Source organism: Myxine glutinosa, chromosome 2, assembly GCF_964187855.1.
Source record: "Myxine glutinosa chromosome 2, kmMyxGlut1.1, whole genome shotgun sequence".
In the NCBI taxonomy this organism is placed as follows: domain Eukaryota; kingdom Metazoa; phylum Chordata; class Myxini; order Myxiniformes; family Myxinidae; genus Myxine; species Myxine glutinosa.
In genome coordinates this window covers 72568674-72592156 of record NC_136262.1, presented here as the reverse complement: position 1 = coordinate 72592156, position 23483 = coordinate 72568674, and the positions used below count along the sequence as shown (strand labels likewise).

General features: G+C 44.3%; 1 protein-coding gene across 2 annotated transcripts in view; it reads right to left on the bottom strand.

The window, feature by feature from the left end:
- The window catches only part of TCF12 (transcription factor 12), a 447272-nt gene that overhangs the window by 289431 nt on the left and 134358 nt on the right, over nt 1-23483 (bottom strand). For both annotated transcript variants that reach the window (XM_078773420.1, XM_078773418.1), the window contains exon 4: nt 12240-12345. In XM_078773420.1, the coding sequence (XP_078629546.1) occupies nt 12240-12345 (106 nt within the window). The remainder of the gene's footprint in view (nt 1-12239; nt 12346-23483) is intronic.

Below are 23483 nucleotides of genomic sequence, written 5' to 3'. Positions count from 1 at the left end.
CTTTCAAAAGTGTACCACCCTCAAATTTTGCATCTTCATGGACACAAACTGGGGCACGTCACCCATTGTGTCTTCTCTAGAGCTATGCATGGACGTCATGCCATTCAAGGAGAAACCTGTATTCGCCACTGAACATAGTTGCCTTGTAACTTGCCCATTGCCTCTGTGTCCATTGGACATGCTGATTTGACTACTGCAAGCGTGCTTGGATGTGTTGCAGTGGAAGTCTTAGACGCTGCACAAGACTACGGGCATTATCCCTGAATCACGGAGACGCCTCAAGACGATGTTGACACTTATCCTGCGAGGTCCAGGGAGTGTGTTTGCAGTACTCTGGGCAGTTTGAAACGGATTGTGTAGATGGGTTGTCCGAATGTGATGGTCCTCAGCGATGGGGGAGGGGAAGTAGGGGACGTTATTCGTTATCCTGGGACGTCCACTTCTTGACATATCTCTTGTTGATTCAGAGGCTTAACATCTTTTTAAATCATAAATAGTTCCTCTCATGTTAAAGACCTTTGCAACATGACTAATGGAAGACCCTGTTTGAAGATGTCCAACTATTTCATTCCTCTCATTTTCTGACAGTCGTGGCATTGTAATAGAGTGTTAAAGAATGTAATCAGCATGTTTTTTTGGATGATCTACACACTGATGGCTCGGAAAGTCTGTTTCAAATTTGATCAGAATGTTATGTGTCACCGCTGAAAACCTAAGGGTGCATGAGATGCACGTTCTGAATGATTATTGCACGAGGGAATTACGTTACATGGAAACTTGCAATCAGGTGTTCTGCACATCCCTCGTGCCAAGAAGGCACTTGTAAGGAACGCTTTAACAGTCCTTCAACAATTACATGATAAACTCCAGATAGATAGATAGATCAGTTTTTTTATATCAGGCTCAGAGCAGTTTTTTTTTATCAGGCAGAGTATATATTCGTGGCAGATATTGACGACTTGCCAGCATCAATTTTTGTAGATACTCAAATCATTCACCCTTATTAGTGTGCTCTAATGAGGAAAATAAAATAAAATAATAGAACCACAACACAATGACATTAGCTGCCATTCTAAGTTATACAATGTGTTCCAAAAAGACTGGAAAACTTTGGTTGTTAATATATTAAGAACCACATTTATTGGTGAAGGGAGAGTGTGGCCTTCAATACGTATTTGTACATCACCGGATTAATTGCTGTTGGTGATCGGGAGCATTGTGATCTATTTTTTTGTGTTGTTCAAGGCATACTTTAGCTGCTCCCTATATGGCAACTCTTGAAAATTCTGTCTCCTTGTTTGTTAGTTTTACGATGTTTTGCTCTATATTCTAATAAACCTATAATGAAGTCGATGGCATGCCGTCGCAAATCCCCACACTTCCCACCTTAAGCAAAGTTGAAAGATGTCAAAAATTTCAACCAGGAATGACCCAAGAGCAAATTTTGAGTTAAAACCTTTTTCCCCATTTTGTCCCCCTGTGAACCTAAATCCCCACCCCCTGGGGCATGGAGCAGGGGGTCAAATGCCCCCAAAAAGTTAAATATTTCAATCATCTCCCAATATTGATTGCATATACAAAGTTCCATTTTAAAATGCTAAAAAATGCACCCATAATTGCATGTTTTGGCACTTTTTTGGCACTTGACCTCAATTATACAGTTCTTGTACCTTCACGCCATGCTGTGATCATAACTAGCAAGTTTGGTGAATTTCTGCCCACCTGTTTAGGAGGAGATAGTGTGACAGACGGACAGACAAATGGACAGGAGCTGATTACAATAGCTCCCCGTTTCTTTCAAAAAGCTTAGGGATAATAAGTTAACTGTTTTATATATACGTACATAAATATATATGACCACCCCCCCCCCCCCGACATTAGTGAGGAGCAGCCCCCTAAATATTGCTTATGGGTGATGATGTCATTGTGGCTAAGCTGTAACTGGAAATACACAGTAGTCTAAAAACATCATTGTTATAATTGTTTAAAAGACACTTATGTGACAAGTTTTTTGAGAACCAGGAAGCTCTATTTCAAAATGAAATACGCTTTAGTTTCTCTTGGTTCAGACTATGGAGGCTTCTTCAGAGGCTGAAATACGCTTTAGTTTCTCTTGGTTCAGACTATGGAGGCACCGTTGAAAGCATATGCCCATCACTATTTTCCATCACTATTTTCCTTTCGTTCCATTTCATTCAGGTACCATGACTTTTTCTTTCATTCAGTGTTGAAGAAACTTTTTGGACCAAAACGTTTGTCATTCAGAAAGGGAAAACATATTAATTGACAACAACATTTAATGAAGAAAAAGCTGCACTGAAATTGGTCAATTATTTTGAGAAAAAAATACTGGAAAATTGGGAAGGGGGTGGTAGCGAGTAAGATAATTGATAATATTTGGTCCATTACAAGGAGAGTAAGTCAGTAAGATATTGGAAGTTGGTTGGAAAATATTAATGGTTAATGCCACCTACAATCAGATTTCATTTCAGCAAGTATACTGGCTTTCCCACTCCACATCCCCACTCCACATGTCACAACTGCACATTGTTGTCATATATGGTAATACAGCGACCACAACCTGCAGCATCAGGAAGAGAAAAAGAGGAGAAAAACTGCAGCAATGGCCCAGGGCAAAGCAGATAACTTAGCACAGACAAGTAAACACCACTGCAAGCCCAAAGAATCTGCAAACGCGCAGCACACCTGCACTGGGCGATCCACACCGTGCTGACAGGTGCTCGGCTTCCAAATGGTGCCACTGGCCAGGGCCGCACGGCCAGGTGTGTTCACTGTTAACGGGGCGGCTGGGCCAAGTGGCACAAGTGCAACGCTATGCATGCATTCACTTGTTTCCAATTTTTGAAGGGTTGTTTGATTGAATGAGGTTGAAATAAAGGGCAAAGACAGTGGATTGGAAAGAGTGAAAACTCTTGAACGGGGGAAATGAGTGAGAGAGACAGAGGGAGGAATACGCCTGAGAATGAGATGAAGAATTATGGAGAGGCCGAGTTTGAGGAGTGCCTAGAATGAATCCTATAAGTGAAACCAAAAGGCTTTTCTTCTGAATCCCCTCCATTCTTTCGTTCTTCCTTTCATAATTTTAATGGAAAAAAACCTCCAGCTCACTGGCTGGACAAGAATTGCATAAGATCACCACAGGAACGAGTATTAGGGAGTGAAAGGGATTACTGAGACCGAGCCCAACAGGGCAGAGCAAATTGCAGGGCTGAGAGAAAAGAAGGGAGCGGAAAAGAGCGAGAGGGAGTGAAAGGAACAAAAGCCGGCAGATGGTTTAAAAAAGAATGCCGGACTTAAAACATATCAGTTATGAGATGGCTGTGAAGGAAGACAGTTTGACAAAGCAACTGATTAGAGTTTGCTTTTCTCTCCTCTTGTTAAACAGATCATTCATGCTTGGCCTGCTCGACCACATGTTTTGTTTACAACTGCAAGTTGTGACGAGAGCTCCCTGGGAGCTCACAGCTTGGTTCAAGATATCAGCTTACTGAGTGTGTTGTAAGCAGTGCCATTCATGTACAAAGGGGAATACCGTGTTGCAACCTCAGATGCTTTGTAGACTCAACATGGCAGGACTCTAGGCTTCTTATGAATACAATTTTCCTTATACAATATTGTATTTTCCTTATACAATATTTTCTGGCATTGCCTGGTGCTGTTCTAATACTGTTGGCATTTTGAAGGAATTAATTTTGGGTTTTTTCTATTTTTTGTGGGTGTCGAAAACACTTCCCCGCACTCACTAAGGAATAGGGTCGGAGATCATTTAATATTACCTTTCATGTAGCTACAAAGGCTTGGGCAATACCGAGCAATTAAAAAAAATCTAACTTTTTTTTTTTTAGCCTCTCCGGTAAACATGGCAACGCATACAGACAGAAAAATATCTATCTCTCTTATAATATAGATGCAGAAAGGCATAATAATGGTGATTTTCTTACAAAAGGGAACCGTGTTTTCGATAATAATCGGAGAAATTGCAATTCTTGTTTTAATTAATTTTTCATTGTCTCAGGATTGAAGATTTATTTTTAGCAAGATAACCCGAACCGAACCTCACTGCATTTTGGCATTAATGAACCTGGTAAAATATACGGTCTAATTAAAATGAATTGATTGCAAAGCAAACAAGTTGTTTTTTTTCCAATTAGGATCCCATGATAAGCTTCAATACGTATTTGGTATGTTCTTCATTTTGAAAACGTCTGTAATGGACATGCAGTCAGATTACATGCTATGTGCACCAAATCATGATGCTAACCAAATATATGTATTCGTTCTCTCTGTAGAGCGTATCCTGCACTTTTCAGATGCAAAGTGTCACGTGCCAATGAACACGGCACCAGATGGGACCGTCAAAACAAATCTCAACACCGCTTACGAAGGGAGAGTGTGGGCAAACACTGCCTGTGCATTGAGGAAAACAACAAAACAGGCACAGTAATAAATAAATAAATGAAACAAAACTTTCATGGTTTGTTGTTCTTTTTAAGCATAAAACAATCCACTCATACAACGACTTGTACAATAACAACAACCCCTAAAACAACCAGACATTCTTATGGCAGAAGTACATTCTACCAATATTCAATAAACACAATGAAAACAATTAATTGGTATTTGTAATTGACTGGCCCATTCAAAGGCTCTTGGGATCGTCAGCTGGGAATCGTTCATCATCAGTGTGAGAGAGAAAGAAGAAGGCAGATGAGAGGGAGAGAGAGAGAGAGAGAGAGAGAGAGAGAGAGAGAGAGAGAGAGAGAGAGAGGGAAGGGGGGGGGGGGGAAGAGAGAGGGAGGGAGGGAGAAAGAGAGACTGAGACAGAAACAGAGACAGACAGAGAGAGAGAGGGAGAGATGATAAGAGGGAAGAGAGAATATGGAAAAGAGGGAAGAGAGAAGAAAGGGAGGGGGTAATGCGAGGGAAGAGTCAAGGTGGGCAGGAGAAACGAGCGATGTAGGCAGAGAAAGAATGTATAGTTGTTACAGGGAACGAATGATGCAAATTATTGTGAAAAGCAGGTTGGGCGAAGAAAAGAGGAACAGTTTACAGGTATATGCAGGTTGAGATGAGATTGGAGAGGGCAAACCAGAAGAGAAGCTGGCATAATCGATTAAAAAAGACAGCAAGGTAGCCTGAAAAGAGGAGAATTAAATAACAAAGGCAGAAAAAAGCAACACAGAATGGCAGCTTTCCCATAATGCTGAAGCGGATGTGCTGCTGTGATCATTCAAGGTGTGAGGCATACTTAGACCTGATTTTACACAATGAACAATGGCAATGTAGCTTCTGGTACAAGAATAAAGGCAAGGCCACAGCCACTCAAGAAGCTTGGCAGTCCATTAAATATCCTGAAACATATGCTTGGGTATGGTTCACAGGTTGATACATTTTTAGATTCTGGGTAACATAACAAAGGTAAAACATTTTGAATTAAAATGAAGGTTTGAAAAATGTCTAGAGGGGCATATATTTATTCACATGCCAAAATGGCATGAATTCATGCTTGGTCTCCCCCTTCTACACCCCCATGTAAACACTAGTCATTCATCATCTGTGTGCCAAATATGAACAAAATTGGTCCATAAATCTCTGAGATATATGGTTGCGGATGGACAGACGGATGAGACCCAATCCATAAGCCCCCATTTCAGACTAATTCCAATGGGGGCTAATAATCTTGTTGATCATAATATAATTTAGCAGCAAAACATATTCAATAAATGTAAAAAAAAAGTACCAAACAAGAACACACACATTCAAAGTACACCGCCCCCCATGCCAAATAAATAAATAACATCCAGTGCGGGATTACCGGGGCGCCACAGGCGCCTGGCAATACTACCATGCAGCACATAGAGACGGCATTGGGAGGGAGAGGTATACAATAATTGATTGATTAATTGCATAATAAAAATCAATAAATAATAGATCGTAAAATAATTTCTGAATAAATTGGCTAATAGCATACCACAACAACCACTGTTTTATCCGAAGCTGCAAATTTTTGAAAATTAATTAAATAAGTCATTAATCGAAAATAAATAAATAATTATAATATAATTATAATATAATTATATTAAAATAAATATAATATAATTTAATCGAATGGACTCCTGCGTCGACCCAGGTACATTCACTGTGGCTCCGGTCGTAAGTTTGTTTATTTACAATCAGGTCACTCCATCCCCATCCTCTGGTCGGCTCAGCGCACTCCCACTCATCGTCCCAACACACCTGGTCACAACAACGCACAAAATCGCACCTCCTGTCTGCGAACCCTGGCCAAATCACCTGGATTCATACCCGCCGTACAAAACAACATCAAGCTCACCCTGTTCAATACCCGGTCCCTCAACAACAAATGCCTCATCCTGAACGACTACATCCTGGAAAATAAACTGGACTTTCTCTGTCTCACTGAGACCTGGCAACAACCACTGGACTACTACACGCTCAACCTCACCACACCCAATGGATATTCTTACATCAATAAACCACGCTCGGAGGGCCGAGGTGGTGGAATTGCCGTTATTCACCGACAAGACATCAAGACCAACCTCATCTCCATCTCATCTGCTCCATCATTTGAACACCTGGCTTTTAAACTCTCTGGTCACACACAGTCAGTCATGGCTGTTGTCTACCGCCCTCCCAAACCACACCCATCATTCCTGTCTGACATCTCCTACTTTCTGACCCAGCTATGTTCCCTATCCCCCTCAATCCTCCTCCTTGGTGATTTCAATATCCACATGGGCTCCACTGACTCCACACTAACCACAGACTTCACTGATTTACTCACCTGCTTTAACCTCACTCAACATGTCAACTTTCCTACCCATAACCGTGGTCACATTTTGGACCTTGTCTGCTCTACTGGACTAATTTTGCACCATCTCTCTGGCTCCGACCTCACTCTCTCTGACCACCTAGCCATCACTCTGACCATCAACATCCCCACCCCAGCACCAAGGCATTATCGCACTATCAACTTCCGTAAACTAAACGCTCTTTCACCTACCTCATTCTCATCGACCCTCTCTGAAAAAATGTCCACTTCTCCCTTCGTTGACCTCCACACCCCTTCTGACCTCACTGACTACTACAACCACACTCTCTCCTCCTGCCTTGACCGACTTGCGCCTATAAAAACCAAAACAGTTTCTTTCACCCATTCTGCTCCCTGGTTTACCCCTGAACTCCGCCTGATGAAAACTCGTGCTCGCCAACTTGAAAGACTCCGCAATAAAACAGGTCTCACAGTTCACTCCCAGGCCTACAAGGACCACATACAACACTATAAAGATGCCCTCTCCCGCGCCCGCTCCGCCTACTACTCTCAAATTATCCACTCTGGCTCCGGAAACCCAAAAGCACTCTTCTCTACAATAAACAAACTCCTCAGCACCCTGAACACCACCACCCAGTCATTCACAATAGACAACTGCATCTCCTTCCTTTCATTCTTCCAACGCAAAATTGAAAACATCTACAACAGCTTGACCACCGCCGCACCTGCTCCCCCTCAAACCACCTGCCCCCCCTTATCCTGCCATCCCCTGTCTCAATTCTCCCCAGTCTCCCCTACTGACCTCTCTGAACTCCTCATCGGAATGAAAACTGCCACCTGCACTCTTGACCCCATCCCCTCCAGCTTTGTCAAGGCCTCCCTTCCTGCTCTCTCTCCACTTATCATTGCAACAATAAACTCCTCCCTGTCTACAGGCATCGTCCCACCATCCCTCAAAATTGCTGCTGTTACCCCCATTCTGAAAAAACCTGGACTAAACCCTGACACCCTAAATAACTTCAGACCCATCTCCAACCTACCCTTTCTGTCAAAGGTTTTGGAACACGCTGTAGCCACTCAACTCAAACATCACCTCTCTGCCAATAACCTGTATGAAACATTCCAATCCGGATTCCGCTCCTACCACAGTACTGAAACTGCTCTCCTCAAAATCACCAACGACCTTCTCCTCTCCTCTGACGCTGGCAACCTCAACATTCTCATCCTCCTCGACCTCAGCGCCGCCTTTGACACCATCGATCACACCATCCTCCTCACCCGACTTGAAGCCACCTTTAACATTACCGGCACTGCCCTCTCTTGGATTAAATCATACCTCTCTGACAGACGTCAGTTCATCTCCATCAATTACTACAAATCCCCCACTGCTCCCCTCCCCCAAGGTGTCCCCCAAGGTTCAGTTCTTGGCCCCCTCCTCTTCATCCTTTACCTGTCCCCCCTCGGTCACTTAATCCGCCGTCATGGTCTCCAATTCCACTGCTTCACCGATGACATCCAGCTTTTCATCTCCACCAAGTCCATCTCCACCGCCACCCACTCTATCCTGACAAACTGCATCACTGAAATAAAATCCTGGCTTCAAATCAACTTCCTCAAACTTAACTGTGATAAATCTGAAATAATCATCATTGGCCCAAAAACGCTCACCAAGTCCACCCATAACTTTGCCCTCAACATCGACGGTTTCCCAGTATCCACCTCCCCTCACATCCGGAATCTTGGCATCATCTTTGACCAAACCCTCTCCTTCGACAAATACACTAAACAGATCACAAAGACAGCCTTCTTTCACCTGAAAAACATCGCCCGTCTCCGTCCATCCCTCTCCTCCGTGGCTGCAGAAACCCTCATCCACGCCTTCATCACTTCCCGTCTGGACTACTGCAATAGCCTCCTTTATGGTTCACCCTCAACAATCACCAATAAACTCCAATACATTCAGAACTCCGCTGCCCGTCTACTCACCCATTCCCGGACCCGTGACCACATCACCCCCGTCCTTTACAAGCTTCACTGGCTCCCCATCTCCCAGAGAATCCAGTACAAAATCCTCCTCTTGACCTACAAAGCCCTCCATAACCTGGCCCCATCCTACCTGGCTGACCTCCTCTCCAGACACACTCCCACCCGCAACCTCCGCTCTGCTGGTACCAACCTCCTGACCCCCCCCCCCATCCGGACCAAATTTAGATCCTGGGGGGACAGGGCCTTCTCCATCGCTGCTCCCACCCTCTGGAACTCGCTACCTCACACCATCAGAGACTCCTCCTCACTCACCACATTCAAAACATCACTCAAGACCCACCTGTTCAACACTGCATTCAACATTTAACCCACAGCATCTAACCCCTGACTATCTCCTCTCCTTCTCCCTCCTTTGTGCTTTGAATATTTCCCTATTGATTCTTCTTTTTTGCAATTGTTTTTATGTTTTGCTATGCATTATGTTTTGCACTCTGTCAAAGCGTCTTTGGGCTTCCTGAAAAGCGCTATATAAAATAAATGCATTATTATTATTATTATTAATTAATTGATTAATTGACTAATCAAGAAATAATTAATCGATTAATTGATTGATCAATAAATCAAAAATATCCTTTATAGCCACATCACTTGGTCACTGTCATGTCCAAATATCAGCTTCCTAGCTCAAAAGGTGCCTGAGATATTGCCAAGATGAGAAAGAAAATAAATAAGTGATTCATAACTAAACAAAAAAATTATAATTGCAAAATAATACAATTATTAATCAATTGGCTTGGCTAATAGAATACCTAAACCACCACTGTTTCATCTGAATCTGTAACTTAAAAATAATAATTAAGGCATTAATTGATTTATGAAATAATTAATCAATTAATTGATTAATCAATAAATCAAAAATAGCCTTCACAGCCAAATCAATGGTCATTGTCGTGTCCAAATATCAGCTTCCTAACTCAAAAGGTGCTTGAGATATTGCCCAGAAGAGAAAGGAAATAAATAAGTACTTAATTAATCGATAATAATTTAAATAACTAATCAATTAATTGATTAATCAAAACACAAAAAATACCGTTTTTTTCCAAAGCACTTACTCACTATTGTGCCAAAATTTCAGCTACCTAGCTCAAAGGATGGCTGAGATATCGCCCGGACAAACAAAGAAGAAAGAAAGAAACCGGAGTTTAAACTGAGTACTCCCTTTCAGTGCACATCATTGCCTTTGATAATATAATATATTATGAATTAAATAAATCAATAAATTAAGTGTATTTAATTAAAATTTTAATTAATATTAATTAATTAATTTTAATTAAATCAATTTGATATAATGATTATAAAAGCTGAACTACAATTGCTAATGTGGGAAATGTGTAAATTAATTTTGGGGTATAAACGGAAAATACGACAGAAAAAAAAACTAATACAGTATATAAATAAACAGCACAATTTTGATGTGACCATTCACTTCACAACGTTAATTAAATCCTTTTTTTCTTGCCTGTGGGGATCAGGTCATTAGGCCCACCATGTATGTGTTGTATTACCCAAATAAATCAATTTACTTATCTACGAGATATGTACGAATACCATTCTTTCAATTAACTTAATCTAACTTAACATCTGAATCCGCACATAATTACCTTACACATTTCATGCATCATCAATGACCGTGAATTTTTTTGGAACAAAACAATTTGCAAACACACCCACCGCCCAACCTCAAGCACAAGTACCCCCTTTGCCCTTCTTATACACGTTCGTATAAAATGGCATTGTTCAGGGGATGAAGGTTTTGGGTTGAGGCCTGCATTGCAATTCATGTTTTCTTCACACTTACAGTTGAACTCTCACAATGGAAAAGCAAAACCTTCAAGAATCTATGTATTATGTGGTTGACAGAATTGGGGACAGAAGTGATGAGTAATACGTTTCTGTGCACGAGTTCATTTGACACTCCGGGAATGTGGAAATTCTTCCCATTTTCTTTCAAAGGTGTTTGACACACAAAATGGAATTCAATGCAAGACTTCCTTGAAATTTGATAGAATTGTAAATTTAGCAGAATATATATGTTTAACCTGTTAAACCACTGCACCCCTCCCAAATATTTTTCTTATGTATCCATGTTGTCCACCCTTTGCGTTCTTCCTTACCTCTCATTGTTACCTGCATCCCTTGTTTGTCCATCTCTGTCTGTTTTCTCCCTCTACCCTGCTGTTGGCATTTACCCTTTCTCCTGTTGTTCCCTTTGTTATGTTGTGTCATGATTTGTTCGGTGTCATAGCTTTTCGACGAGCCTAGACCATGTAGTAAAAATATATATATATATATATATATATATTAGCCGAAAGCACCCGGCGTCGCCCGGGTTCTTTTTGAATGAATTTACTACTATAATTCAGCTTTTACTCGTGGCCGTAGAAGATTGACTACTATAATTCAGCTCAGCTTTTAATTGCGAAATGGGCCCAGCCCGGCCGAAGCGGCCTCAACCGGCCTCACCACCTAGCCTATAACCTTCCCGGGGCATGTCCCGACATTTTTAGTTATTTTTGAATGAATTTACTACTATAATTCAGCTTTTACTCGCGGCCGTAGAAGATTGACTACTATAATTCAGCTCAGCTTTTAATTGTGAAATGGCCCAGCCTGGCCGAGGAGACCTTGACCGGCCTCGCCACCTAGCCTATAACCTTCCTGGGGCCCGTCCCGGCATTTTTTGTTTCAGAGGTTTCCTCCTATCTTTCACCGTTCAGGAGATTAGCACGTGCAGACAAACAAACAAACAAACAAAAACTTTGTTTTATATATGTAGATAGATATATGCATGTGTGTATGTGTGTTAAAATTGAAGTTTTTACTTTATATGGGCCAGCGAGTGAAGGGGATGGGTGGAAGATGGGGGTTCAGCATAAAATGTGGTGCATATGAGGAAGAAGTGGCAGTCAAAGGTTGTATCATATTTGCAAACAAAATAAATGCAGCATATGGTTCCTTGATGGCAAAAACAGAGAATTGAAACATTAATTAAAGTTGAGATTGAAACATTCAAGTTGAACATGTGATAGTGAATTTAACAGCAAATGCTAATAGGGTGGAGCTATTAGAAATGGAAAACAGCATGGGACAGAGCACAGGTGTGACATGCAAAAACCTTTGCAAGTGTGGTCAATTTTGAATGATGCTATTCAAAGCCATGGCAAGTATTGAGAAATAAAAATTCATGGGTATTGAGGAATCCATACAAAGAGTTGACGTTGAGAACAAGGCGGGGCCACATTAAAAACCCAAAAGTATTGCCAGAAATGTGGGGAAAACATGGTGGTTCTAGTAGGTGGGATGAAAGGGCAAGAAAACACGTCGATACGAATAAAGAGCAGTCAGCATAGAAAGCAATGTTGATAAAAATGGGACTCACTCATAAGACTGGAGCTGAGGAAAGTGCTTGAAGGCATTCCGTCATGCATGCCCATGCCCCTCTCACCCATGTGCTCCCCGTGTGCATGGGGGCTGTGGTTGTAACCCTGGGAAACAGACGGGCAGACAGACAATGAACATTCATACACCCACACTTCAGAACATCCGGTCGCAAGGCAATGAAAAATCTGAGGGATGCAGAGGTGTTAAGGAAGCCTGTTTGATCATCAAACTTACAGTATCATTTGCGGGCTTTCTTATCACTTCCATTGTATGTCTGTGCTGAGGTCTACTAAGACATGTGCCGTGGAGCGGAGCAGATGTGTTGGCCAGAATCTGCTTTGCGAGTCATTCATCAAGAGCATATTCAAAGACAGAAAAGCATCCTGCAGACGTTGTCATGTTGATGCTCACATCGAGAAGCTTACAAAGCTCCACTGGAGTCAAGGAGTGGTAGACATGAGCCGAATAATAGGCCTTGGATTCATTAAGTTTGGTCTAAGCTGCTCTACTCTACCTTTGTTACTCAGTGTCGTTCCAACACTTTTTCCTTTTAAACTGTTGTTGCTGCCAACAACAACAAAAAAAAAAATAATAATAATAATAAAACAGCACACTGTACAGTTCAAGTTGTTCAATAAGGGATCACAACAGACAAGCGAGCACACACAATAAACTGAATTCAGCTGTTACGTAACATTATTATTGAATTGTTGTACGCTAATTAATCAAACTTGCAAACCTCCCTGTGTGATGTTTGAACATGATGTACATCATTGTGAATAATGTTCATGTTCATTTTAATAGATCAAGCAAATATATTTCCAAGATAAAAAATAATAAACAAGAGGGTGAATTGCTTTGCAATACATGTCCCTACCAAGTCTCAGTTCAACGTGTTGGAAAAAGGAAAAAGTCTAGAAAAATTTGCAAGTTTTTTTTTTTTTTTTTGGTATACAAGATCGAGGCTCGTGGAAGAGCTAACATTAATGACAAAAAAACAACAAACGGACACATAAGACGAAATAAAGGGAGCGGGAGACAAGATGGGGAAAGAGGGGGAAGCACACAAGTACAACATTTGAGAGCAGGGACACTGTGGGAGGTAGTGGGCTTGGGGGGAGGAGGCATGGGAAGGGGGTGGGGGGGTGGGAGAGGTAAATAAAAAACACATGGACACTGCTAGGATTTCCAGGAAAGAAGACGGTATTTCAGATAAGTGGATCTGGGGTGAATTAACGGGGGTAGAAAAGATCAAGGTTTTGGATGGGGGAAGATAAGAGATGGTGGTGAACAGCTGTTTTAAAGACCTGGAGGGATGAGTGGGATTGAAGAGAGTGAGGGAGTTTGCTCCAGAGGCGGGAGAAAAGAGGAATGAAAGAGTGAAGGTGAGCAGAGAGTCTTGATTTTGGCAGTTTCACCAGAAGAGGGTTGCTGGCAGATCTTGTGCGACCTGTAGGGATATTTGGGGGACAGACCACAGACAGAGCTGTGGGAGCAAGGCCGGAGAGGAGTCGGTTGAAGACAGAAAGACCACCAACCTGCATGCGGTGAGTGAGTGAAAGGCCCTCACAATCAGCTTCATCGCGGGAGATTCCAGTTAACACATCTCTTCATTTGGGTGGTATATAATGCCACGTTTGGTGCAGAAAATAATAAAAATAGCCAGATTTACATGGCGGGCAAGGCGGGCAAGGGGGTTAACAAGGAGAGATGCAGAAAATAGGGAAAAATGGAGAAGATTGTCATGGGGACCGCAAGGCTAACCCCCGCTCTAGCAGGGAAAATGGCCTTTAAAATGCATGTTGTTGTTGTTGTAGCCAGATGTACATGCATGAAGCAAAAACATGCGTGCATGGCTTATGTGCTTATATAATACATCGTGGTTATATACGTGGGATAATTACAATTGCACTTGGCCATGGACTAACACCTAAGCCTAAGCCTGAGGCCTGCTGATCTGTGCTGCTTCATTTCGGGTGGAGTTAGGCTAGCTGTTCAGCAAATGGGTGTAAAGCAGTGGGGTGGAGTCAGGGTAGCTGAAAACTGACCGATGTATAATATGTGATATTTTCTGAGTTCAAAAGGGCATAACTTCATGAAAAATTGGGGAAATTCTCTGAAACTCAAACTTGCTCAGTTGAATATGTTAAAGGGTATGGAAAAAGTGCAGAAAACCTAAGGTGGGATGGACGGACAGACAAAAGAGCAAACCTAAAGTCCCCTCTAGGTGGGGGACTATCAAAAATGGTAAACCCGAGTCAGGACTTGTTTCATAGATGTACTCGCATTCTAATTCTGATGGACGTACTCACACTCATACGTGCACATAGTTTATAGAGGTACTCGTTTGAAAAAAAGATAACGTGGAAAAATTGTGGTCTACATTGGCACATTATGTGCTGACAAACAAAAACAAGAAAGATGTCATGCATAGCACAATACTTTCAAAATCCACATGAAAAATAGTTGCCATGGAAACAGCAATTTGGAAATTTTGAAAATTTGACCTATCATACGTCATGTATAATAAATTTTGCTGATAGATTTTTTTTCCTATTGAGGCCTAACAGGTGTTTTGCATGTTCGGATGCCCTTGATCTTGACATTTGACATACTAGGGCATGCCCGTACTATATATAAGCTAGGACGTGCCCGTACGTGGGTGCCCGTTCCTTGCCAAAAAATAAAAAAAAAAAAAATTTGTGTAGGGGTGTGTGTGTGTAAACATCCTAGGGCGTGCCCGTACGTGGGTGCAAAAAAACATGCGTGCAAACAACAACAAAAAAAAACTTTGAAACCACGTGGCAGTAACGACCACAGAACCCCCCCCCCCTCTATTTACATGAATGGTTTGGTCCATTCGCAACGACCACAGAACCCCCCCCCTCTATTTACATGCAATGGTTTGGTCCATTCGCAACGCCAAAGCGAACGGCGAACGGCTAAATCGCCATAACTCGGTAAGTACTTGTCCGATTAATTTCAAACCTTGAAAAGGCACATCCTCGGGTCCCCAGCAATATACCTGGCAAGTTTAAAGTATATCGGACCCGTGGTTGTCGAGAAACAGCGGTCACAGACAAACATACAAACACACATACACACATACACACATACACACATACACACAGAGATTAATGGAATTATAGATAGACTAGGGCATGCCCGTACTATATCTATATCTAAAATTATATCCCCCCCTCTATTTACATGAAATGGTTTGGTCCATGAAATGTTTTGGTCCATTCGCAACGCCAAAGCGAACGGCGAACGCTTTACATGAAATGGTTTGGTTCATGAAATGTGTTGGTCCATTCGCAACGCCAAAGCGAACGGCGAACGGCTTGCGAGTACAGTGACAATCCCCCCCCCCCCTCTATTTAGATGAAATGGTTTTTATTAGTTTTAAAACATAGTTTAACGCCAACATAGCGGCAACATAGTTTGCAAACGTGAAATAAATGAATACGCTCTCAAATGTGCCATCCGAGGCAGAGTGTGTCCGCCACGTTCGGCACACGCGATAGCTCGCTGCTCTCTGATTGGTTGAATCGTTTTTTGGACATAGCTCGGTAAGTAATTGTCCGATTAATATGAAACCTTGAAAAGGCACATCCTCGGGTCCCCAGCAATATACCTGGCAAGTTTAAAGTATATCGGACCCGTGGTTGTCGAGAAACAGCGGTCACAGACAAACGTACAAACAAACACACAGAGATTACTGGAATTATAGATAGATAATACCCAGATTTTCCTCACATATACGACACAAACGTACAAATAAGCTGTGTAAGTTTCAATATGATATGTTGAAAAATGATTGAGGCATAGTAATAATACATTCACAAAAGCCCCATTTATTTATAACTAGCAAAAGAACCCGGCGTTTCCAGGTAACAATGAGTCGCTTCCTGACGGGAATATGAAATAGGGGGGGGGGGGGGGGGGGAGAGGAGGGAGAGGGAGGAAGAGAAGAGGAGGGAGAGGAAGGGGGAGGAGAGAGAGGGAAGTTGGAGGCAAAAGGGAAGGGGAGGGAGGGGAGGGGAGGAGGGAGGGGAGGGGGAAGGAAGGGGGAGGGAGGGAAGGGGTGAGGAGAGGGGGAGGGAATAGGGAGGGGAAGGAGGAAGGGAAAAGGGGAGAGGAAAGGGGGAGGGGAAGGAGGAAGGGGGAGAGGAAAGGGGAAGGGAAAGTGGAAGGAAAGGAGGGGGAAAGGGGGAGGGAGGGGAAGGCAGCGGGACAGGAAGGGAGGGAGGGGAAGGAAAGGGAGGGGAGTGGAATGGGAGGGGGAGAGAGAGGATGGAGGGTGAAGGGCAGAGAGAGAAAGGAGGGAGAAGAGAAGAAGGGAGGGTGGAGGGGGAAAGTGGTAGAGGGGAGGGGTGGGGGAGGGAGGCGGGGTGGGGGAGCAAGGAGGGGTGGGGGAGCGAGGAGGAGGAGGAGCAGGGAGGAGAGAGAGAAGGGAAGGAGGGTGGAGCGAGGAAATGGGGAGGGGGGAAGGAGGGAGGGGGAGACTGACTATATCACACAATAGTCAATGAAAAAATGGGTACGTAAAAACAAAAAGGGAGCTCTGTCTACTGTAATGTCATGGCTTGCAAAAGCAGCCTGAATAGCGTTCACCAAGTGGTGGTTCACCTCGTTAAGTTACAAAACCCGCTTGCCATCCGGGGCGAACGAGCAGCAATGGCGGCCCTGCATGTCGGCGCAATTGTGCATGATGCAACGGGGAAAACGTGCAACCGAGATCGCTTTTCGTAAAATACTTTTTCCCAAAAATGTATTGGAAAATTGACTTGTTATCTTGCCAAAACGAAGTTTTTTATCTTGCCAAAACGAAGTTTTTGCAAGATGTATCAGTCAGCTTGTATGTTTGTTTGTTTGTTTTTTTGTTTTTTTGTTTTTTTGTTTGTGGTTAATCATTTTTTTTTCACTTTTAGATCACTCTGTAGACCACAGTTATTATTGGAAACTCCTGTAACTTCGCATATCAGAGTCCTATAGAGATACCCTTCAGCACACAAAATTTTGAAGGTCAAGGTCAAAGGTCAAGGTCACTTTGCGGTCAATCATGGAGGTCAACGAAACCCTTATTTTTTGAGTAACTTTGATCGGATCGTCTCCAAACTTCATGGGAATCTAGTATATGGTCCGGCGCTCAGCTGATTAGTTTTTGGTGGCGATCGGCCTTGACCTTCATGGTTAGCGCTGGAGGTCGAAAATTATTGACCCCAAGGTCAAATTACGAAACCCTTATTTTTTGAGTAACTTTGATCTTATGATCTCCAAACTTGGTGGCTATATAGGGTGTGGTATGGCGCTCAGTTGATTAGTTTTTGGTGTCGATCGGCCTTGACCTTCAAGGTCATTTTGAAGGTCATTCAATTTTGACCAAAAGGTAAAATTTTCAAGTTTCAGTTACCATATCGAGTAGTACCTCAAATTGAAGCCCTTGTTGAGTGCTTTCCAAACATATAACTAGTTTGACAATGTGACGTCATTTGATGACGTCATGACGAAAAAACGGAATTTTCATGAAAAAATTATTTCCTCAGTTCTCATCAAAATCTTTCAATATTTCATGTGCGTTGGTCATGAAGACATACTATTCACCATACGAAATTATTAAGGTCAAGGTCAAATGGCAAGATACGGTTCACCCTGTGGGTGACATATGTTCTTTTGAAGTCGTTCTTTTCTATCCCCGTGTATAGTACGCACCCCTACCTTTTGACTCTTTTCCGAAAAAAAAGGTGCGTCCTATACACCGGTATATACGGTATATGTATGTATATATATATATATATATATATATATATATATATATATATATATATATATATATATATATATATATATATACTGTATATATATATATATATATATATATATATATATATATATATATATACTGTATATATATATATATATATATATATATATATATATATATATATATATATATATATATATATATATATTGTTACCGATCGCGGATTAAGATGTTAGTTATCGAGCGGTTTGGTATTGCCGCGACCTAACAGGATCCCTGGCTCACCCGATTCACCCAGGACTTTGGCCGTATCGCACCACAGCTGCTCAATGAGGGAAAAGACAAAAACGACGCAATGTAAAGAGGAAAACGAAGGCCAAGAAAGGTTTGGAAATACGACTGAATTTATTGACTATTTACACAAGCAAAAAGGAACAATCAAGTTTATTTACAACACATAAGACGCAGGTGACACAGTGCAAATTTTAGCTTACCTACAGACTTAATTAAATACCCAGGGACAGAACAAACAAAACAAACTCACGTATACAAGAAGGGTGGAAAGGCAGGAGGTGGATGGTTGGAGGGAGAGGGAGGTCCAAGGGGGTCCCGCAGCACCACCGGCGCGTTTAGTAGCCGCCGTTCCTCTTCGGCCCTGCTCCAAACCGCCGTTCAGGCCCCCTTTGGCTGTTGGGTGCTCTTGCTGCTGCGGCCTCCGTCCGCTGCGTTCCCAGGACTTGTCTGGTCCAAACCCTCAACTCTTTCTTGTTTCTCTCACTCCTCACCACCGACTCCGCACCGCAACCAACTGACCACTGACTCCTTACCAACGCAACCGACTCAGACCAACTCAGACCAACTCCTTGCGACCAACTCCTTGTGCATCCCTGACCAACTCAAAGTGCATCTCCGACCAACTCCTTGTGCATCCCTGACCAACTCAAAGTGCATCTCCGACCAACTCCTCGTGACCACTTCCGTTTTGCGCCTTTTATAGCGCCTCCAGCGATTACGCCCCCGGCGTTTTGGACACGCCCATCGGGGTGCTCACCTCGGCCCTGGTTGGTCGCGCGACCCTCGGGCTCCGCCTTGGATGACGACGGGCGGGCACGCCCCTCCTCCCCTCTGACGAGGTGGAGACACGCCTTTCTTCTCCGACTCAAAGCACATGGTCAATGGCGGTTATTGGAGGGGAGGTGATTGGGAATCGAGGGCTCAGCAGTGACGAGAGGGGATGTAATATGGAAATGGAGGTTTTGGGGATGGGAAGGAAAGGGAATCTATTCTCTTTCACTGGTGCAATGGAGTATTTCAATTAATGGAAGACACAGCCTTACACTAATACACATAATAAGGATATAACTGTCAAAAAAGATATATCGTGTCCTGCATGTATGTTTTATGGACTAACTACGGGAACGCCCTTTGACCTTTATACAACCACAAACGGAGGGAGGAGGGGTGATATTTTACAACAACCTTTTACAACAACCTTTTACAACAACGTTTTACAACAATAAAATTAAAAAAACATTCTCATATCCACAACACTGCACCCTCCTCCCCTTAGGCACGTCCCGGGCCTATAACTTTTACCTTAGTGTGGCACGTAGGTGTAGTTCCCTCTGCTTTTAACCTGACCCTGAGTGCGACAGTTTTAAAACATAATAAATGTGTCCCGCTGCTCCATTGCACCCTGCCTAACAGACTTACGCCCACAGTTAACCGAATTGCGGAATGGTCTTCAAACTACTCACTGACGGTGGGAAGCATTATTTACAATTGACGCTATTTTTATTTACAAAACTAACCCAGGACCTGTAATTGTTCTTTCTGGGGGGGAGACAGTCTGCTCTGCATCGACGCACCATGAACGCACCCAAAAACGCACCAAAGCACCCTCAAGCACCAATCGGTGCAGTCATCACTGTTCAACAATGTTCAATAAAAATAAAATCAACAACCCCTAACCCTGCAGGTGTCTCTTGCTCTTCGGCTCCCTCTGCTGGTGATTATTATTTGTCTTCCAGATGTTGTCATTTTCATTTTGCTTTGCTTACTGGCGGCCTATTTTCAATAAAGTGTGCCCAATGTGTCCTTTTTATTTGCTTTATTTATGGCCCACAGGGCCGACTATGTGTGGTTCACCTGTGGGGCATCGGTGCCCTGTGGCCAAGGTCCGCCAGCAAGATTTCGGGCCCTCATGGCCGGTTCCAGCAGAGGGGCCATGCCCCAACCCATGGGGTCCATAAGTGGTGCTCGGCCACAGGCATGTGGTCCATAATGTGGTGCATCGATGCAGACAGCTGGTTCTGGGAATTTCGGGCGCACAATGGCCGACCCACGCACGCTCCCCTCGGCGCCCAACGGCGCACAGGTCATGTGGGAGACAAAAGAAAGACAATTGAGCGAGGGGTAAGGTCACAAGGGTACACGTCAATAAGGCAATGCAAGGCGAAATGCGTACGGAGGGCGAAGTGAGAAAGCTCGTCCCTACCGTACGTCACCCCACTGTCACCTACCCTACCCTTGCCCTTACCCCATATGTACAAAAATCTACCCATTTACAAATTCGTCACTACTGTCACGTCTTCCCCATATTTCCCCTATACCAAATTCGTCTCCACAATCCCTCTACTTCAAAATTTGCCATCACCAATTCATCATCAATCCTCATAAGGAGGGAGAGATGGAATTACGCACAATGTCACACCCACGTCATGATGCGTCTCACAATCCAAACATTTGCATCATAAAAAATAATCAAAACATGGCATGGTGTGGAGTACCTGTCACCTCAGGTGAGTGGATGCAGATGGTGCGAGGAGATCCTTCATCCTAACTATTTTCTAAATGACTTTAACACACTTTACACTACCCGGGGTCTTTCCCTGCCAATCCATTGGCCAACTTACACTATGGGTTCTAATAACCAATTCCCATTGCCCAAACTGTGGTGCTTCTCAATTTGGGGTCTCACTCCCCCGATTCATCTCCCGGTGCCCTCGCACAATTTCTGGGCTGCGACGTGTAACTCTCCCAGCAGGTCTACCCACCTGCACACCTCCACCACTGTAGTTGCCACCCGAGCTTACCTAGCTCCTCACCCTAACCTATCTAACTGGGGCAGGCCCCTCCTGGCTCTGTCACCCCACTCGGTGCCCTCTGGCACTGGGCTACCCGGGTCCGTCCTCCGGATCCTCGGGCCCCATCCACAACAACTACTACCGGCTCCCAGAGCCCACCTGCGGCCTCACCTGGCCGACATCCTCACAGTGGTGGAGCGCCCAACCAACTACACACACTAACAGGCTACACGCCCAGCCATTTCCATGACACTAATGCACCCATCCAAATACCATTCTTTCACCTCGCACCACAGATGCCAATATCCAACCACAATTTACCTATACCCTCTACCTAACACTTGCACTACCCGCCCCGGGTATCCGTGATGGGGGTCCACTCTTCCCCCATTCACACCTTCGCACCATCCACTCCACTCCACAATTTCCACCATACTCACTCCACGACCATCCATTCCAATACTCCATACCATTTATTCCATACACCTGTCTTTTATTCACCTGTCGTTGCACACCTGTGCAATCCTACCTGGTGCCACCTGCACCCTCCTCCTCTTCCTGGACCAGTTGGTCAACACAACACACAATCACCACTACTCCCTCATACACTGCTCCACACACCTGTTCAGTTGCACACCTGTGCAATCACACCTGTTCCATTCTCAGCTGTCCAATCCTCACACACACGGCATCATCTCAGCTAACTACTCTCCTCTGAAACTTGCGCTTCCCAGTCGTCCCTTTAAACTATTGCGCTCCCACGTCATTATCATCCACACTAATCTACCTGCGTCCCCACTACAGGTATCAGTCACTAACTAACTTAACGTCACCTAATGTCATCTTCGCTAGATCCCTATCAATATAACCTAACCCACCCGGGCTAGTTTTCACTGCCATCAACCCCATAAGCTATTGCTCCTTTGCCCCACTTCTGTGAGGGATGGTGGATTTGCCATCCCACCACATCGGGGGTCTCTCACTATCAATTTTGTTCGTCCAGATTCCAACCAATTCAAAAATTTTCCATTTACTGCCAATTCTATTCACTTTTCTAAATTTCGTTTTAAATCACTATCACTATCACCATCACCCGTCTACTTATTACATCCTCTCGGTGCGCCAATTCACATCTACAACCCGGCTTCGTACAGCCGAGCAATGAACGCGGATTCTTTTGTGCCGGCGGCTGGATGCGTCCCGCATTCGGGGCAGGGGCGGGGGCTTACCCGGGCCGAGATCCCACGCACCACCTCGGCGTGGAGCCATCCAATGTCCCGATCTCGACCTGCCGGCACGTCTCAATAGAAAGTGGTCGCCATGACGACCCGTCCTATCGGGCTGCCCGCTCCGCCTAGTGGAGCCCGGACGCGGCCGTTCCACGCGAGGCCCAGCGTGGATCGCGCACGGCGGTCCTTTCGAACCCGCCGTGGCTCGGATCCCCGCTGGTTCTCGCGGCACGCGAAGCCCGGCACGCACCGAGGGCCCGATTCGGCTATAAGTCGTTCTAACCTCTAGCCTGGTTACCGTCGACGCTTCACCTGGATTCTTACATGCATACGCTACCCCTTTCTTGCTCATACATGCAGCTGTTCCCATTCTCCTCGTACCTTTCCTTACACACCTCGGTACACTCATTCCGCTCGCCGACTTGGTCACACACCTGACCACCGAACACTTTGGCACACATTCGTTGGTCGCACACCTCACCAACACACCTCTTCGCGCCCCCTCCTCGGTCACTTCCTCTGTGACAATCACAGGTGTGCTCTCATTCGCACACCCAACCACGTGCCTCACTACCAACTCAAATGTGCCTTCCCACACACGCTCTACCATTCCAGGTGTGCATCCTTCCATTCCAGGTGTACATCCTCGCTCACCTGTCACAACCAACTCACGCTCCGTTTCACTCTCACTACTCTCACCTCCACTCTTGACAGCGCACTCACCCTTACTCTCGACGGCACACTCTTTCCTCATGCACCCGTCCGTTACACACCTTTCTCGCGCACACCCTCCCGTTACATCCTCTGTAACACTCACCACAGGTGTACACTCTCGTTACATCCTCTGTAACACTCACCACAGGTGTACACTCTCTCGTTACATCCTCTGTAACACTCACCACAGGTGTACACTCTCTCGTTACTTCCTCCGTAACACTCACCACACCGCGCTTCCATGTACCCCCTCGCACACGCGCTTCGACCAACTCACTCTTGACGGCACACTCACTCCTCGGCGTGCACTTTTTCCTCACACACCCCATGGTCGGACATTCTCGCACACCTCTTTCTTCGCACACCAGACCTGTCACACACTTCACCAACGGCCTTTCACGAACACCCGGATCCAAACCAATCCCCAAGCCGACTGAAGCTTTCCT